General features: G+C 41.6%; 1 protein-coding gene across 1 annotated transcript in view; it reads left to right on the top strand.

Moving 5' to 3' along the window:
• The window catches only part of KLHL14 (kelch like family member 14), a 112,809-nt gene that overhangs the window by 76,257 nt on the left and 20,095 nt on the right, over window positions 1-16,457 (top strand). The window contains exon 3 of the mRNA XM_027960688.3: window positions 12,380-12,469. Within this exon, the coding sequence (XP_027816489.1) occupies window positions 12,380-12,469 (90 nt within the window). The remainder of the gene's footprint in view (window positions 1-12,379; window positions 12,470-16,457) is intronic.

Consider the following 16,457-nt stretch of genomic DNA (forward strand, 5'->3'; position numbering starts at 1 on the left):
TTCAACCAGAGATAGAGCAGAAGGGGATGAAGACAGAGGAAAGCTCTTATTTGCCTGGTGTTTTTAGAACCTGACCTTCAAGAGGTAAATGCTGCAAAGCTGACTTCGTTTTCTCATGAGCTATCTTTATAGACACTGTTGTACACCTCTTTCTTATTTTTAAATTTTTTTTAATTTAAAAAACTTTTATTTTTCTTCTATTATGATCATTATTACTTTCTGGCTGTAATGCCGTGCAGCATGCAGGATCTTATTTCCCTAACCAGGGATGGAACTCGCCCCTCTATGTTGAGGTGCAGAGTCTTAACCACTGGACCTGCAGGGAAGTCCCAGTTGTGAACCTGTTGAAGGCATCCCACCGTCTACCACATGGCTTCTGTTAGGGTCACCTTGCACTAGCAATTAATCTTCTTGGTTGGGAACCTTTCATGGCAGTTCTAGCCAAGCAGGCCCACAGCTCAGCCCACAGGGAGGTACTGGGTGCTATTTTTTCCACCAAATCCAGAAATACAGGCTACTCCTGCCCCCACTCTCTTCCTCAACACTCCGAGCACTGACGGCTTCTGCCAGCTTTGTATCTTCAGACTTCTCCTTGTCCCCAGAAATCCCTAGGAGACACAGGAACAATTGGCCCAAAGTACTTCCGCCAGCCTTTGCTTTGTCTTTGGGGAGCAGGATGGGAGAATTCTGCTCTTCTGCGGATGGAAAATGCCCAGTGGTTCCACAAGCACTCTGTTTAAAAAAATCCCTACTCATAGTCTTCTGTGTCATTGTGTATACATAGGCAAAATGTATGTATGTGCACAAAATCATACCACCACCAGCTTAGGAACCACTTTTAGAAATTCTTGCATCAATGGTCGAGATAGGTCTTTTATTTTTTTTAAGACAAAGCTATCATTTATCTAACAACAACTGTCTGCCAGACACTGACCTACAAAGTGCTGCTTTTCACAGAAAGGGAAGGAAATAATTTATCCCAACAGTCCTAGTTTTATGATTTATCTGAAGTCTCACTTTCTCCCTGAGGTTATAGTTATTTCCATCCATTCTTCCATTGCTTCTTCCATTGCTCTTCTCCTAGAACACGTGTGTCTTACTTCTCTATTTACACATTCTCTTTTTCTCTGCACTGTGAGCTCTGAAATACAGGAATGGCATCCCAGAGTGTAGCACAATAACTAATTCCTCAAAACATATTTTTGAATGAAATAAGTGAATGAATGAGCTGCTATCTCCTAAGGTTTATAATTAACTACCAGAGTTCACTTTCCAATAATGAGTGTGTGTGATCCACATCAGAAAATACTTCCTTACAAATTCTCATTATATGTACCATATCCATTTCCTTCCTCTGGCCATCAATAACTTGGGACAACAATAGAGCCATCACCTAAGAGAATTTAAGCTGTTGCACAATCATTTTTGCTGTCCCGTTGCCATATCATCTACAGTATAAAGAGCCCTGGCTCCTTTGACCTTCATCAAGTATTTGCACAAGCTTAAATAATATAAGCTGCTCTATGGCTTTAATTCATTTATGGAGTTGACTATATTTTTAATGAGTCTTTTTGGGTGTAGACCAATGAAAAGTGCAATTTCTCAGTCCTCCAGAAAGCCAAAATCAGGAAGACACTTATTGGCACTTAGGAAAAGGGAGACATCAAAGCACCAGCATGTTTCATTAGCATGCCTCTGAAAACACGCTTTAGAAATGCAGGGGAAAAAAGCTAATATTTTGAAGATATTGCAGTGCTCATTCCCAGGTCTTCACAGGTGGCTCAATGGTAAAGAGTAGGCCTGCCAATGCAGAAGACATGGGAGACTCGAGTTTAGTCCCTGGGACGGGAGGATCCCCTGGAGGAGGAAATGGCAACCCACTCCAGTGTTCTTGCCTGGGAAATCCCATGGAGAGAGGAGCCTGTGAGGATACAGTCCATGGGCTTGCAAAGAGTCCAACACAAGTGAGTGACTGCACACATATGCACACAGAGTTCATTCCCAAAGCTGTTTTACTTTCCAAAAGTGAAAATAAAACTATTCTAAGTTCTAACTAACATGTTAAGAACTATTCAAAATACAGTAGTTAATATTGTCATGATAGAGTCATAATTTGAAAAGTAAATTTTGGTTGAATAGCTAAGAGAAGCCTGATTTTTTCAAACTCCTCAGTCTTGCTGGTTATTAGCACTTCCCTCCATTGTAGCACTCAGAACTAAAACTGTAAATCATCAAAGATTTATTGAAAAACCTTGACCTTGGCACAGTTGGGCTTATGATAGTTCCTAGAGAAATATGTCACAGTCTTTGAAGAACTTACAAACTTCCTTCGTTTAACATGTGTATTGGGTGTAGGGTGACGTCCTCCTAGACAATGTAAAATCCTGATCTAAGGCATGTATCTTTCTCCTTTTCTTCCTTTTAATTTTTTCACTTCCTCCCTCCTTCACATCTTCTGGTATTCATACATTTTTTACACCTGCCAAAGAAGTAATTGCCACATTCTCTCATAATATTCACACTTTTGTGCTACTAATATTTATTGATTCACTAATATTTCTAATTTCTGCAATAGGCATAAAAGCTCTAGCAATGCTTGAGGCTGTATTATCCCATGTACTGGACACTAGAGTGGCCGTAAAGCTATAGAGATGACACAGTCCAGCCTCAAGGATCTCACAGATCTGAGTGACACACAAAAGACATTTTTTAAAATTATTTTATTCTTTTATATTAATTTTTTTTTCTTTTTTTCTTTTTTATTTTTTTTAAATTTTAAAATCTTTAATTCTTACATGCATTCCCAAACATGAACCCCCCTCCCACCTCCCCTCCCCATAACATCTTTCTGGGTCATCCCCATGCACCAGCCCCAAGCATGCTGCATCCTGTGTCAGACATAGACTGGCGATTCAATTCACATGATAGTATACATGTTAGAATGCCATTCTCCCAAATCATCCCACCCTCTCCCTCTCCCTCTGAGTCCAAAAGTCCGTTATACACATCTGTGTCTCTTTCCCTGTCTTGCATACAGGGTCGTCATTGCCATCTTCCTAAATTCCATATATATGTGTTAGTATACTGTATTGGTGTTTTTCTTTCTGGCTTACTTCACTCTGTATAATCGGCTCCAGTTTCATCCATCTCAACAGAACTGATTCAAATGAATTCTTTTTAATGGCTGAGTAATACTCCATTGTGTATATGTACCACAGTTTTCTTATCCATTCATCTGCTGGACATCTAGGTTGTTTCCATGTCCTGGAATTTTTATTGGAGTATAGTTGCTTTATAGTGTTGTGTTACTTTCTACTGTACAGTGAGGTGAATTGGCTATATATATACAGATATTCGAAAAGACTCTGATGCTGGGAGGGATTGGGGGCAGGAGGAGAAGGGGACGACAGAGGATGAGATGGCTGGATGGCATCACCGACTCGATGGACGTGAGTTTGAGTGAACTCCGGGAGATGGTGATGGACAGGGAGGCCTGGCGTGCTGCGATTCATGGGGTCGCAAAGAGTCGGACATGACTGAGCGACTGAACTGAACTGAACTGATACAGATATTCCCTCTTTTTTGGATTTCCTCCCCGTCGGTCACCACAGAGCACTGAGTAGAGCTCCCTGTACTATGCAGGAGGTTCTCGTTAGTGATCATTTTATATATAGTATCAATGGGGTATATATATCAGTCCCAGTCTCCCAGTTCCCAGTCCCTCACCTTCCCTTTCCCCTCTTTGTGTCTATACCTTCATTCTCCAGTCTGCTTCTATTTCTGTTTTGCAAATAAGTTCATCTGTTTCATTTTTTAGATTCCACATATATGTGTTAATATATGATTTTTGTTTTCTCTTTCTGACTTCACTCTGTATAACAGACTCTAGGTCCATCCATGTCTCTAATACATTGGTTCATGACTCGGCAAGTGTAGGATAAAGTCATGCGTTTACAACAGTGGCACAGAGGAGAGGGTCACAAAGTAACACTCAGGAAAACTCTCCCTCAGATACATTTTTGAATTATGAAAGAGAAACAGACTCTCTTGGTTCTTGCATAGTCTCCAAGGTCTAACATGTGGGCCCTTATTTTCAGATTTATATATCTTGAACTCACATCAACAAGTTTGTCTCCAGTGAGACTATGGGAACCCAAATCTGTGTGTGCAGAACAGATTGGGAGTGAGGGAGAAGGTGTTGGCCATCTTTGGATTAATTCAGAACCCCCACCAACTCATCACAGGATTCAGATCATTTGAATTTCTTACGGGTTTTAATTTTCCAGACAGACCATCGTAGCTAAATCATCCCCCAATACACAAAACATGCCCATTTATTGGTAGTTTGCAGGGCTCAGTAGTAAAGAATCTACCTGCCAATGCAGGAGACATGGGTTCGATCCCTGGATCAGGAAGATCCCCTGGAGAGGGAAATGGCAACCCACTCCAGTATTCCTGCCTGGGAAATCCCATGGACAGAGGAGCTTAGTGGGCTGCAGTCCATGGGGTCACAAAGAGTCAGACGCAACTTAGAGACGAAACAATAAAGCAGGGATAATACAATCCAAATGCAATAGAAAAAAGTAACAGAGCCTTTTTCATGTGTTATTTATTCAGTAATATTTATCAGGCATGTTCTCCACTTAATGCAAGAGTTTGACCGTGTGTCTGATTCTGTCTCCAGAGAATCACTGGCTAAGTTGCTAGATCTTTGCAGAAAGACAGGATGGTAGGATTAAACTAGTAAATTTTAAAAGATTTATGTTCCTTGATTATACTTACTGTAAAAAAAAAGAAGAAAATGTAAAAAAAAAAATTTTCTACAATCCAATGGCAAGAAGTACTCATTCAGTGTCATTAAAATGAGGCATCTTTCTTTCAGGTTATATTTTTTATCAATAGCATGTAACTGCTATGTGAATTTGCTTCAAGGAGTAAATATTGTACAAATATATATTCTAGCAATGCCATACTTCCAAAATATCATTTATTTTGCCAATTTAGATAATTTCATAGAACACTTTAGGAACAGAAATCACATACTTAGAGGCAACTTATGATATCAAGAAATCAAAAACCAATAGAGAAATCTATAAAATACAAATGGATTTGAAATAGATGGAAAATGCTCTTTCATATTTAAACAAATGGAAATTTAAAATTTAACTAGACAGCAGTTGTTCACCTACCATGTTGGAAAAGGTACAGATGTTAAAAGGGGTACCATACAATGACATCCATCAACAAGTAAGACACCCATCCTTTGGCTCAGAAATTTCACTTGGAAGAATTAATCCTACAGATAAACCCTGTGTATGCGTGTTGGGTACCCACATGGACACTCAGCAGAGAACTGCTTGTAATAATAGCGGCAAACTTCACCACGCCCCTACTCTCCAGCCCTCTCACCCCTTCTCATCCAGCCTCCATCTTCTCTCACCTGGACCACAGAAGGAGCATCCTGCCTCTCCTTCTTTTCCCTCGTTCACTCTCACAACATCATAAGGGCCAGAGCAATGTTTTTAAAACATAGATAACGTCCTGCTGCTGCTAAAACCTCTCCAGTGCCTTTCCATCATGCTAAAAATAAAATCACCACCACTAATCTGGCTTGTAAAGACCCACCTACCCCGCCTCTGCCTGCCCCTGATATCTCCCATGCCTCTCTGGCCCTCACCCTCAGTGTATTTAGACACGGAGGCTTTCTCAAGGTTACTCAGGCACATCCAGCTCATTAATGCTCTAGAATCTCTGCCTAGACCCCTTTCCCTTAGATTTCCAACAATGACCCTTTCTCACCCTTCAAAATTCACCTTCCGTGACAGTCTCCAGAGTGGCCTTCCCTGATGACCACAGGTCGAGCCGCGGCCAGGCACTCACTTTCTAACACTTGGTCCCTTTAGCTTTCCTCTTTACATTATCCATCCTCACCTGGCTGTGTTCCTGTGCATTCCATCGTGTATTTGTGCAGATTCTTCTGCTCCTGTCAGTGAAGTTTCAGAGAGCAGGGCCACTGTCAGCTTCATTCATTGCTATATTACCAGCAACCAGAGAAGTGCCTGCACATAATAACTGTTTAGTCAATATTTGTTGAGTGAGCAAATCAGAAGGGGATGGAACACATCCCAGGATACCCCTCAGATGGAGCACAGTGTGGCTCTAGAATGAGATGGTAGGCAATCCAAGGGTTATCCTCTGACCGAGGCTGCACCATCACACAGACCTGGCCTCGGTCTCCCTCCCAGACCTGATCTCAGATCCTCTGTTTTGGTCTTCTTGCTGTGCTTGCTGTGCTCCACACCTGTGTCTCCAGGGCCCGGGTATTTGTGATTCCTGCATCTATACCTGCAGCCACCCCATGTGGCTGCCTTGCTCATTCTGTCAGGTCTCTGCTCAAAAGTCATCTGCTCAGAAAGAGCCTCCCTCACCACTGTCAAAATTCCTCACTCTCTCCCTTCCTCTGAAGAGGAGGTCTCCGCTTTATTCTTCTTCATTGTTGTCGTTGTTGTTTAGTCGCTAGGTCCTGTCTGACTCTTTTGCGACCCCATGGACTGTAGCCCGCCAGGCTTCTCTGTCCGTGGGATTTCCCAGGCAAGAATACTGGAGTCAGTTGCTAGTTCCTCCTCCAGGGGATCTCCCCAACCCAGGGATAGAACTCTCGTTTCCTGCATTTGCAGCGGATTATTTACCATCTGAGCCACCAGGGAAACCCACTTTTATTCAACGCACTTTTCTTTTGAAATAGAAGTGCCTGTTTGTTTGTGTCCATGTTGGTTACATGCTTTCCCTGACCACAACATTCCTTGATACTGTTTGTCATGACCTCCCCAACAAGTAGAGCATTGCCTGGCATAGGGTACAGCCAAACAGATCTTTGATTGGTGGGGAATGAATAAATGAATGTATTCATGAGCACAAAGAAAACAAAGTACCGAATAGTATGCCCATAGAATGCTATGCCAATTGTATTAAAGAAAATGACCCATATATATAACTTTTCTGGAAGAAAAATCCAAGAAAACAACAGGGCTGGCCTCTGCAGTAGGGAACTGAAAGGTTGAGAGAGATGTGAGGAAAACTTATTCTTCCTGCAGATCATTATTTTTTACAAGACTACTTTTACAAAACATGGGCAGTAATTACTTTTTCCGAAAATTATGTCATATTTGACGGTTTTTCAAGTTTATGTATTTGAGGCCAAAAGGAAATCAAAGCACTCATAAATGTTACTTGAAATGATAAACATTCAATAACCACATCTTTAGTCATGCTATAAACTTGGCACAGCCCTATGCAGTCTTTTGTTTGGATGTTCGAGGAAATCTGTGGTTGCAAAGGATACCTACTGTTCAAAGAGGCATATGTTCCTTAGATATAAAATATGAGAGAAAACAGAGATGTGGATCTCTAGCAGACTAATATCTTCATAAAGGCAGCAAGACCCCTGTACATTTTATATGCCAGGAAAAGGGCCTCTGGGCCCAAGGTACTTTGAATCTGCTTGCAAGGTTGAAATATGCCCTTTTTGTTCAAAAGATAAAAACCCTCTGCCAATAGACTCTCCCCATCCTTGCCTGGCTGATTCAGTCAGTGTTTTTCTGGCTCCATCAAAAACATGCATCTTACTTTCAGAAAATCCACTCTTTGAATATGTGGATTTATAGGGAAAAAATATAAAGGAGTGTCAACTTGCTTTAATTAAGGATCCTTTTAAATACGAAAAGAATAAATATTTAAAATATGATTCGATACCAAAAAATTATACAGAACTTTCAGGAACACCATCATTGAACACACAGGTACTCGGTAATTACTTGCTGGTTGGATGAACATACCTATTGAAAATCAGTAGAGTGAAATGGATGAGAGCGTGGGTTGGGATCCAGATAGCCCTGTGTTTGGATTCTATCTCTGCCATTCATTAGCTGAGTCTGACCTTCAACAAGTGACTTAACCTCTCAAGGCCTCAGTATTTCTTACAGAAATGAAGTGAATCACTAATGCTACCCTTGTAGTTAGTTGTATTGAATGAAAGCCATAGGCAAATAAAATATATATTTTATCATGTCTTATATTTTATCGTGTATTATAATATGTATTATTTCCTTCGTGTAATTTCTGCCTGAATAGGAGCCAGTAATAACAAAACATAAGTTTTGTTATGTTTTCAGAAGTATAATATAGGTAATTACATATAAATATTGGCTTCCCTGGTGGCTTAGTGATAAAGAATCTGTTTGTCAATGCAGGAGATGTGAGTTCAATCCCTGGGTTGGGAAGATCCCCAGAGGAGGAAATGGCAACCCACTCCAGTAATCTTGCCAGAAAAGTCCTGTGGACAGAGGAGTCTGGTGGGCTACAGTCCATGGGGCTGCAGAGTCAGACATGACTGAACACAGACACACACACATATGTAAATATAATTATATATACATATACGTATAGAGAACCCGCACAATGCCTGGCACATAGCAAAAGTTTGGTTAATGGTGGTTCCTGCTGTGAAAAGTAACACAAAATACGCTTGAGAGTTTGACTCTTCATTTTCACATCCACAAAGACCAATTCTGTGAATAACATCCCAGGACATTTCATTGCACTGTACAGAAAAGGGTAAAAGAGTTTGTGTTACTGAGATTTTTATGGCCTTAAAATTATGAGACAGCAATTAACAGGTGTGTAAGTGAATTGTGGCAAGGATTCAACTTGCAACAATGACTAACATCTATTCAGTGTGTGCTGACCAGTCATTCTGCAGAGTACACAGTCTGACTTAATATCCTCTCCAAGTTTACTTTATAGAATCACCTGCTTCCTACTTTCTTAATCAAGAATATTAAATGCAAATGGTTTATGAAATTTCCCAGACTAGACTAGAATAGCAGGGGTCTGGAGTGAGAAAGCAAAAGTGATACAAACTGCTTCACATTTAGAGGCTGAATGAACCCCTCAGATGACCAGAGGTTTCTTCTTTTTCAGTTTTCTGGCTGTTTTTCTCTTTCCTTATAGCATTTTGAGTTTGTTTAATGAAGTTGAGACTTCTCACAAAGGGCCTTATAAACACGTGTTATTAGATTTTAAATCTGATTTGAAAGTGCCTCTCTCCTACTCCCTGTGAGTAAAGTGACCTTTTTAAATGGAGGGAAGTGGGTTTAGATGACAGTAATGATAAATGCGGTCATGTTCACTCAATAAAATAAGGCCCAGTGCATTTGAGGATAAATCAGTGAAATGTACAGCCCCACCTGTCTGTCTCCATCATTCATTTCCACTGTCACTTTCACAGTGGCTGATGGATCACAGTCGCTGTAAAATTAGACAGCCTTTAATCTCATTTCATCCTGATTAGCTTCTCTTTACCCTTTCCCTCTAACTCACTGACTGACACGCTAAAAACTCACACCGGGCTGTATATGAACGAGGAGTACAAACTTCTCTTATGATACCTGCTTGGCAGGGCGAGGCCAGTGTCCACCCCTAGAGAAATGTGGAAGGAAGTGGGCACGTCTTTCTTGTTATTTAAGATAATCAATAATTGCCATACCCGGTGTCATTTTAAACAGATGTTTTGTCTTGCTCACTGCTTTCTTTATTTTGCTTTCCTTCGGGCTTAATCAGAAGTCAAAGCAATGAGATCCTCTGCAAAACTCAAACATTGATTTCATGGCAACATTTTTCTAATAGATTTGGAGTTTTACACTGATAATCATCTCAAAGGATTTTCTGTGTGTATGTATAGTTTCTTGATTCACAACAATAATTCAGGAATGAAGATGCTGAAAGAGCCAAGAAATACAGCATGCAAGGTTTTAAAACAAGAGTAAAAAAATGGGTAGATAAATGAGAATATCTTCAGGTAGCCTTTATATGAGCATTTCAAAGACCTTGTCTTCTCTTATTTTGAAGGATTCAATAGTTTAATGCAATAATTTCATTTGTTTGCACAAAGCTTAACAATAGGGGTAATCAAATGAGAAAGAGGCTTAAGAATAAATCACGTATTATTTCCTTCACTTAATTTCTGCCTGAATGGGAGCAAGTAAATGACAAGAACAAAACACAACTAGTGTTCTATTTTCAGAGTCTGTGCTTTACTATTAATATAAAGCTGGACTTCCAATTAAAATGAAGATAATACAATTTTTATTATTTATAAAATGCGGGCATTGAATTGACCAAAAATTTAAAATAAATATTGGAAGAGTGGTAGTCATAAAGTAAGTTGGTTATAGTCAGTTCTTTCCCCCCCACCCCCCCTTGGCTGCTCAGGGTCTTAGTTGCAACATGCGAGCATACAGGATCTAGTTCCCTGACCAGAGATCAAACCCAGATCCCCTGCACTGGGAGTGTGGAGTCTTAATCACTGGACCACCAGGGAGTTCCCAGTGGCCTCTGTTCTTACACTTGTTTCATATGAATAGATGCATCCAGGTGAAACAATCTGTGCTGAGTTTACTCTGACCAGATGACATTATGATAACCAGAGTAGTACCAGATTGTTCACAACACACGCAGTATACATAATATATGAGTAATAGCTTTGTGCTTGGTATTTTGGAAGCAGCATCATAATGCAAACAGTGATGAATTAATTTAAGAAAAGAAAAAAAGATGTTTAATGTATAACCAGTCACCCAATTTTATTTGCTCCACAAACTCAACATATACTTTGCCCCGATGGACTCTGAGGAGTGGAGCCTGCAGGAGCTATGTGGTTGAAAATGTTTTCCAAAGAGATAACTGAAGGTTGAGGGGCAGAAGGACATTCCCTAGATAACTCCCTAAATCACTTGACTTAATTCATGGGCCACGAAAATCCAGGGCACACCAATTTTTACTCAATCCCAGAAATCCAGAATTTCCATACCAATGCCATCTCCCTTGTGGCTGTTAGTTCAGAAACAGTGAATATTCACAGTCAAAGTGAATACCTAATAAAAATAATGAAAAACTCCTAAAATCCTTTAATAAGAAGCTTAAGCTATCTGATTTGCTCTTTCTGGAGCTGTGTTGTAAGGATTCAAAGCTCTGCCAGTTTCTCCTTATTTTTGTATACATATCTTAGCCAGCATAAGTACATTCTAAGAAAAATAGCAGATATTAAAAACAAAGTGAAATGAGAGATATGTATCATCTCAGATAAATTGGGTTATAAGATAGGCTCGTTCTCTCTGTCTCCCTCTCTTTCTCCCTCTGTCTCTCTTGCTCTCTCTGTCTCCCTATCTTCTCTCACCACTGGCAAAAGAGTACAGAGTACGAGCTGGCCCTGACTCATATTGATTTCCCACCGCACTGGTTTCTTAAGTGCTCTGTTGATCCGTGTCAAGCAATAAGTTCCCTGGCTGAACATGCATATCACCTCCCCATTTGTCCTCACCTAGATTTAAGGTGCCCATATGATGAGCTGAACAAGGACATCATTTTTCCTACTGGTGTCACTGGGCCCAAACCACACTGCCCGTGGTGTGACAGCTAATGCCGTGTACGTTTGCATTCACCATGTGATATAATAATAGCAGAGACGAACGCAGCATTGCACATACGGGCTAACAGGGGTGTCCTAGTCTGGTCATGTGTGTCTCCCCAACGAACATGTGCATGAGAACAGATCCAGGGCAACCTGGCTTTGGTGGGTTTTCTGAATCACATTCCCCCTCTTCACAGGCACCGCATTCGGGGCAGAGCAGGGCAAGATGAGGGGAGTGGATATTTGTGACGTTCCTCACAGTTTTTATCTTTGTTCCAGAAAAGCTCTTAAGCAGACAGATAGAAAATGTGTGATTGTGCTGCTAATGACATTGTACAGGAAATTAAGCGTATACATTTGGAGAAGGCATTAAATCAGCAGGACCTTAATTTAAAAACTTAAAACTGTATGGAAATTCAGCTTGCTCATTGCTGTGGAATAGAAAACAGCCAAGCACCCTGAGTCTGTTTATGGAAAGATTGCCAGCAAGCCAAGTTTGGGCAGAGCAGCTTAATGGCTCCGAGTGGATGCTGGGGGATTTCTTCCAAGACAGAACCCCCAGCCCTGACCGTTTGGGAGTGTCATTCATGGTTTTAGACTGCGATTCCCATCATCAGGCAGGTGAGCAGAACTTAAGAATTGAAAGCAGTGTGACACGTTGTTCTTGACTGATCTGCGGAATAATATTATGTAAAATTCATCCAAAGGGGTGGGGTTGGCAGTTGCTGGAAACACACTGCTGAGCCCTGTGGACTGGGGGGTGCCCCGCTCTGCTGTCTGTGTGCTCTTCTGCCTTCTGACTTAGTCTCATGTTTTGTGCATTTGGTGAAAGCACATAACTTGTGAACCAGGGTATCCAGTCCTAAGATGAAAATTTTCATATGTCCTTTTTTTTTCCCTTCTCAATTCTAGTCATGCCCTACAACAGTGCCCATCACTGCGTCGTGGAGGTGGAAAACTTCCTGTTTGTGTTGGGTGGAGAGGACCAATGGAACCCTAATGGTAACTATTGAACCACTTAGTAGTAGATGCTCAACACGTATGTGATGAGAGGCGCTGGTGGCAATCCATCTTGTAATTACCGTGGAAAACATATTTCTGTGCAGCAGGGACAAATGAAGTAGTCGGTGATGGGGGCTGACAATTGGAGGGAGGGTCAACCGTTGAGCTGGCAGAGGACGGTACGCAGCAGTGCGTTCACTCATGGACTGTCTGGGGATTTGGCTTCGCCGTGACGCCCAGCCCCCTCTCCTTATCCATCCCCTGAGGAATGCCCCCAGCATAAGCCCAGACTCCCTGGAGGCAGGTAGCAAGTGGCAGCTATGAAGAATTCTCACCACCTTCTCCACCAGTTTTCTCCCATTTTATCAGGATAATAACACACAGTTTCAATATGTAAACATCATTTGCCGTCATGCTGAAGGTAACCTTAGCTGAAGTTCCTCTGCAGCCTTTATTACTTAAAGGGCTTTAAGTAATTATTACTATTACTAGTACTTTATTACTATTCAGGCTACAGCATCTTTTGCAAGGGTTTCATCCACAGATTATCCACCATCTTCCCTGTTGATGCAATTACTCCGTAATTGTGTCAAAAAGAGAAACGAAACATTTGAATACCCTTCCCAAGCCCAACACGGGGAGAACACTGTGCCTTGCAGCGCCTTGTAGAACACGCAAAAGTATCAAGATATTTTTGGAAACCTTGCAGGTGAAGGAGGGGTTGCCGTTGTAGCCTTCTCTGTAACAGAGATCATTATGACTGAGAAACCATAAAACAGCTTGCAGGTACACATTTTTACTTTAAAACCCCAGAACAGCCAGCTGAAATTACATATAGTGCATATATTTTATGGTGAATGTTCTCTTTCAGCATCTGCACCAAGGCAAATTATAGAAAATTGTTACATCTGTTCATTCTAGAAAATCTTAAAGGAAAACAGTCCAGGCTACCCTCCAAGAATATTTCTTTGAAGAGAAAGGGACAGTCTTTCTCAAGATCTGCCTCATATCTTTCAGTGTTAGAAAGACAGTTTCTGGGCTTTGGGAAGAAACAGATTTGGATCAGGAACAAAAATGTTATTTATTATGTCTTCTCTAACTTCTCTTTGCAATGACAGATTCCATATGTTACCAAAAACAAACAAACAAACAAAAAAGCCCTGGTAGATATATAATCCGCTGTGAACTCTCCTGTTTAACCTCTTCTTCCCTGGAAGTGATTTGAACAGAGTGGAACATTTGTAAGAGGAAAGAGTACGCAGCCAGCAGGTTTATCTAAGGAAGAATGTGCAGAATTGGTTTTTGAAAGCCAGATGAAAATTAACACATGACGAGGGAAGCCTGGAAAGTCTTGTTCCTGATGACGTTAGTGATAGACTGCTCTGTAATATTCTAATATACATGCCTATATTCTGTCGTGCCCCAACTTACAGAGAACCAATTAACATTTGTCACTTACCAATATTAACCCCCCCAGAAAAACTGCCCATGGGAAATTTCCTTTCCTTTCTTCTTCCTTCCCCTCTACCACTGGCTAAAAACTGCCACTCCTTGCTCCCGCTTTATCTATCACTCAAGTGATAGACAACAGTCGTGTCTGGTGACTGGACATCATAAGAAACAGAGAGAGAGAGAAATGGAAGGGTTACAAGAAAATGGAAAAGACGAGAAGAAACTAAGAAAGTGAAGAGTAATCCAGAATTCCATTGCCTGTGGCCACCCCCTCAGGCGTCTAAGTAGGGTCAGTGAAGGGCACAAGGAGGAAATCGCTGTCTTCATTTTATCTCCCTTTCCTTAAGCTACCTCACTCATTCCTTCTGAGATTTATTATCCCCTCTGCACATCCTTTGCCAACTTCAGAACATCTTTCTTCTTTTTATCTCCTCATCCTTCATCCTGGCCTCTTTTCCATACCACCGACTTTGCCTCTGAAAACTCTTTCTTCAGTTCCCATCAAAATCACACGAGTGGTTAGCTCAGCCTTTTCTCTGAGTGACGGTCACTACCATTTACCACCAATAAGCAAAGCCGATTGCTGATTTCTACCACCAGTGCTCAGCATGTGCAGGCCCTACGCCCCATTGTCTTCCTCCAAATGGAAATTCTAAACCAAGCATCACAGAGAAACATTCTTATTCGTGGTGGGTGAATTCTACATTCCTCTTAAAAACATTCATCTTTGGATATATTTGGGAATTAATCTTGGAACATGACTATCAAGAATGACTTTTTCTACAGGGAAATGATTGTAAATTCTACAAAAACATGATTACAAACCAACTCTAGACATAATCCTTCCTTGATTTGGAGGCTCCCTTTGTGAAATCCAAGTCTTTGGAGCCATACTTACTTCTGGCACGCTTAGCTCTTTCTGTAATCCCCAACTCTTTCTGTAATCCCCAAATAAACTTTGATTTACCACCCAACCAGGCGATCCAAACCCTCCCATGCAATCCTTGGAGCTCATGATTGCACATCAACAATATCCCTGTAATCCTTAAAGTGAAAGTGAAAGTGAAGTCGCTCAGTCGTGTCCGACTCTTTGCGACCCGTGGACTGTAGCCCACCATGCTCCTCCATCCATGGGATTCTCCAGGCAAGAATAGTGGAGTGGGTTGCCATTTCCTTTTCCAGGGGATCTTCCCGACCCAGGGATCGAACCCAGGTCTCCCACATTGCAGGCAGACGCTTTAACCTCTGCACCACCAGGGAAGCCCCTATAATCCTTAAACTTTCCCCTAAACTCTCCCCTAAATGTCCCTTCAGCTTCTTTTCTAATCAAAGTCTGACTGTTCTCTGAGAGGACTGTTAGCCCAGCCACTTTCTCCAATGGGGACTGTGTTCTGTGTCCTTTGCCCTTATGCTTCATATTATTGGAGGCAGGTAGCTTTTCTGTTTCTTTATTCACTCTCGCATGCTTTAAACTCACCACTTTAAAGGCTGTCTTCACCCTGTATGCAAGACAGGGAAAGAGACACAGATGTGTATAACAGACTTTTGGACTCAGAGGGAGAGGGAGAGGGTGGGATGATTTGGGAGAATGGCATTCTAACATGTATACTATCATGTGAATTGAATCGCCAGTCTATGTCTGACGCAGGATGCAGCATGCTTGGGGCTGGTGCATGGGGATGACCCAGAAAGATGTTATGGGGAGGGAGGTGGGAGGGGGGTTCATGTTTGGGAATGCATGTAAGAATTAAAGATTTTAAAATGTAAAAAATAAAAAACTAAAAAGAAAAAAAAAATAAAAAAATAAAGGCTGTCTTCAGATTTTACTTCCTACTGCCCTTGTATGTAGCAGCTCCCCAGTATTATCATGGAAATGCCACCTCCTTCACTTTTTCATTGTCCATCATCCTTTCATGTCCATGCATGCTAAGTCACTTCAGTCATGTCCAGCTCTTTGTGACCCCATGGACTGTAGCCCGCCAGGCTCCTCTGCCCATGGAATTCTCCAGGCAAGAATACTGGAATGGGTAGCCATTCCCTTCTCCAAGGGATCTTCCCGACCTGGGGATCAAACCCAGGTCTCCTGCATGGCAGGCAGATTCTTTACCATCTGAGCCACCGGGGAAGCTCCTCGTGCCCATACTTCCCTCCTCACTGAGCTTATAGTCCATTGCCCATCCTAATAGTCACATTAGTGCACAAACCTGCAGCCCTTGTGTCCATCTCTCCTATTATTCTTGCCTGGTAAAGCCCTGGTCCTGGTTCAGCCCAACTCTTTCCATCTCTCTTCTCCCCTTGAGCAACTAAATGGAGACATAGAAAATCATATGGCCATGCTGGCTACTAGCCAACACTGCTAAATTTCCCTGGTCAATATGCTCTTCCACCTTCTGGGTTAATTGTTTCACGCCTTCTCTTCCCTCAGATACTTCTTTCTCCAAAACCTCCCTCCTCACTCTCAGCTGATAGCCTTGCTTCGTAGTCCAATGAGAATAGAAGCACTCAAACAGTAAAATCTTCATCTTGCTACTACCAA

This window comes from Ovis aries, chromosome 23 (genome assembly GCF_016772045.2).
Source record: "Ovis aries strain OAR_USU_Benz2616 breed Rambouillet chromosome 23, ARS-UI_Ramb_v3.0, whole genome shotgun sequence".
Lineage (NCBI taxonomy): Eukaryota > Metazoa > Chordata > Mammalia > Artiodactyla > Bovidae > Ovis > Ovis aries.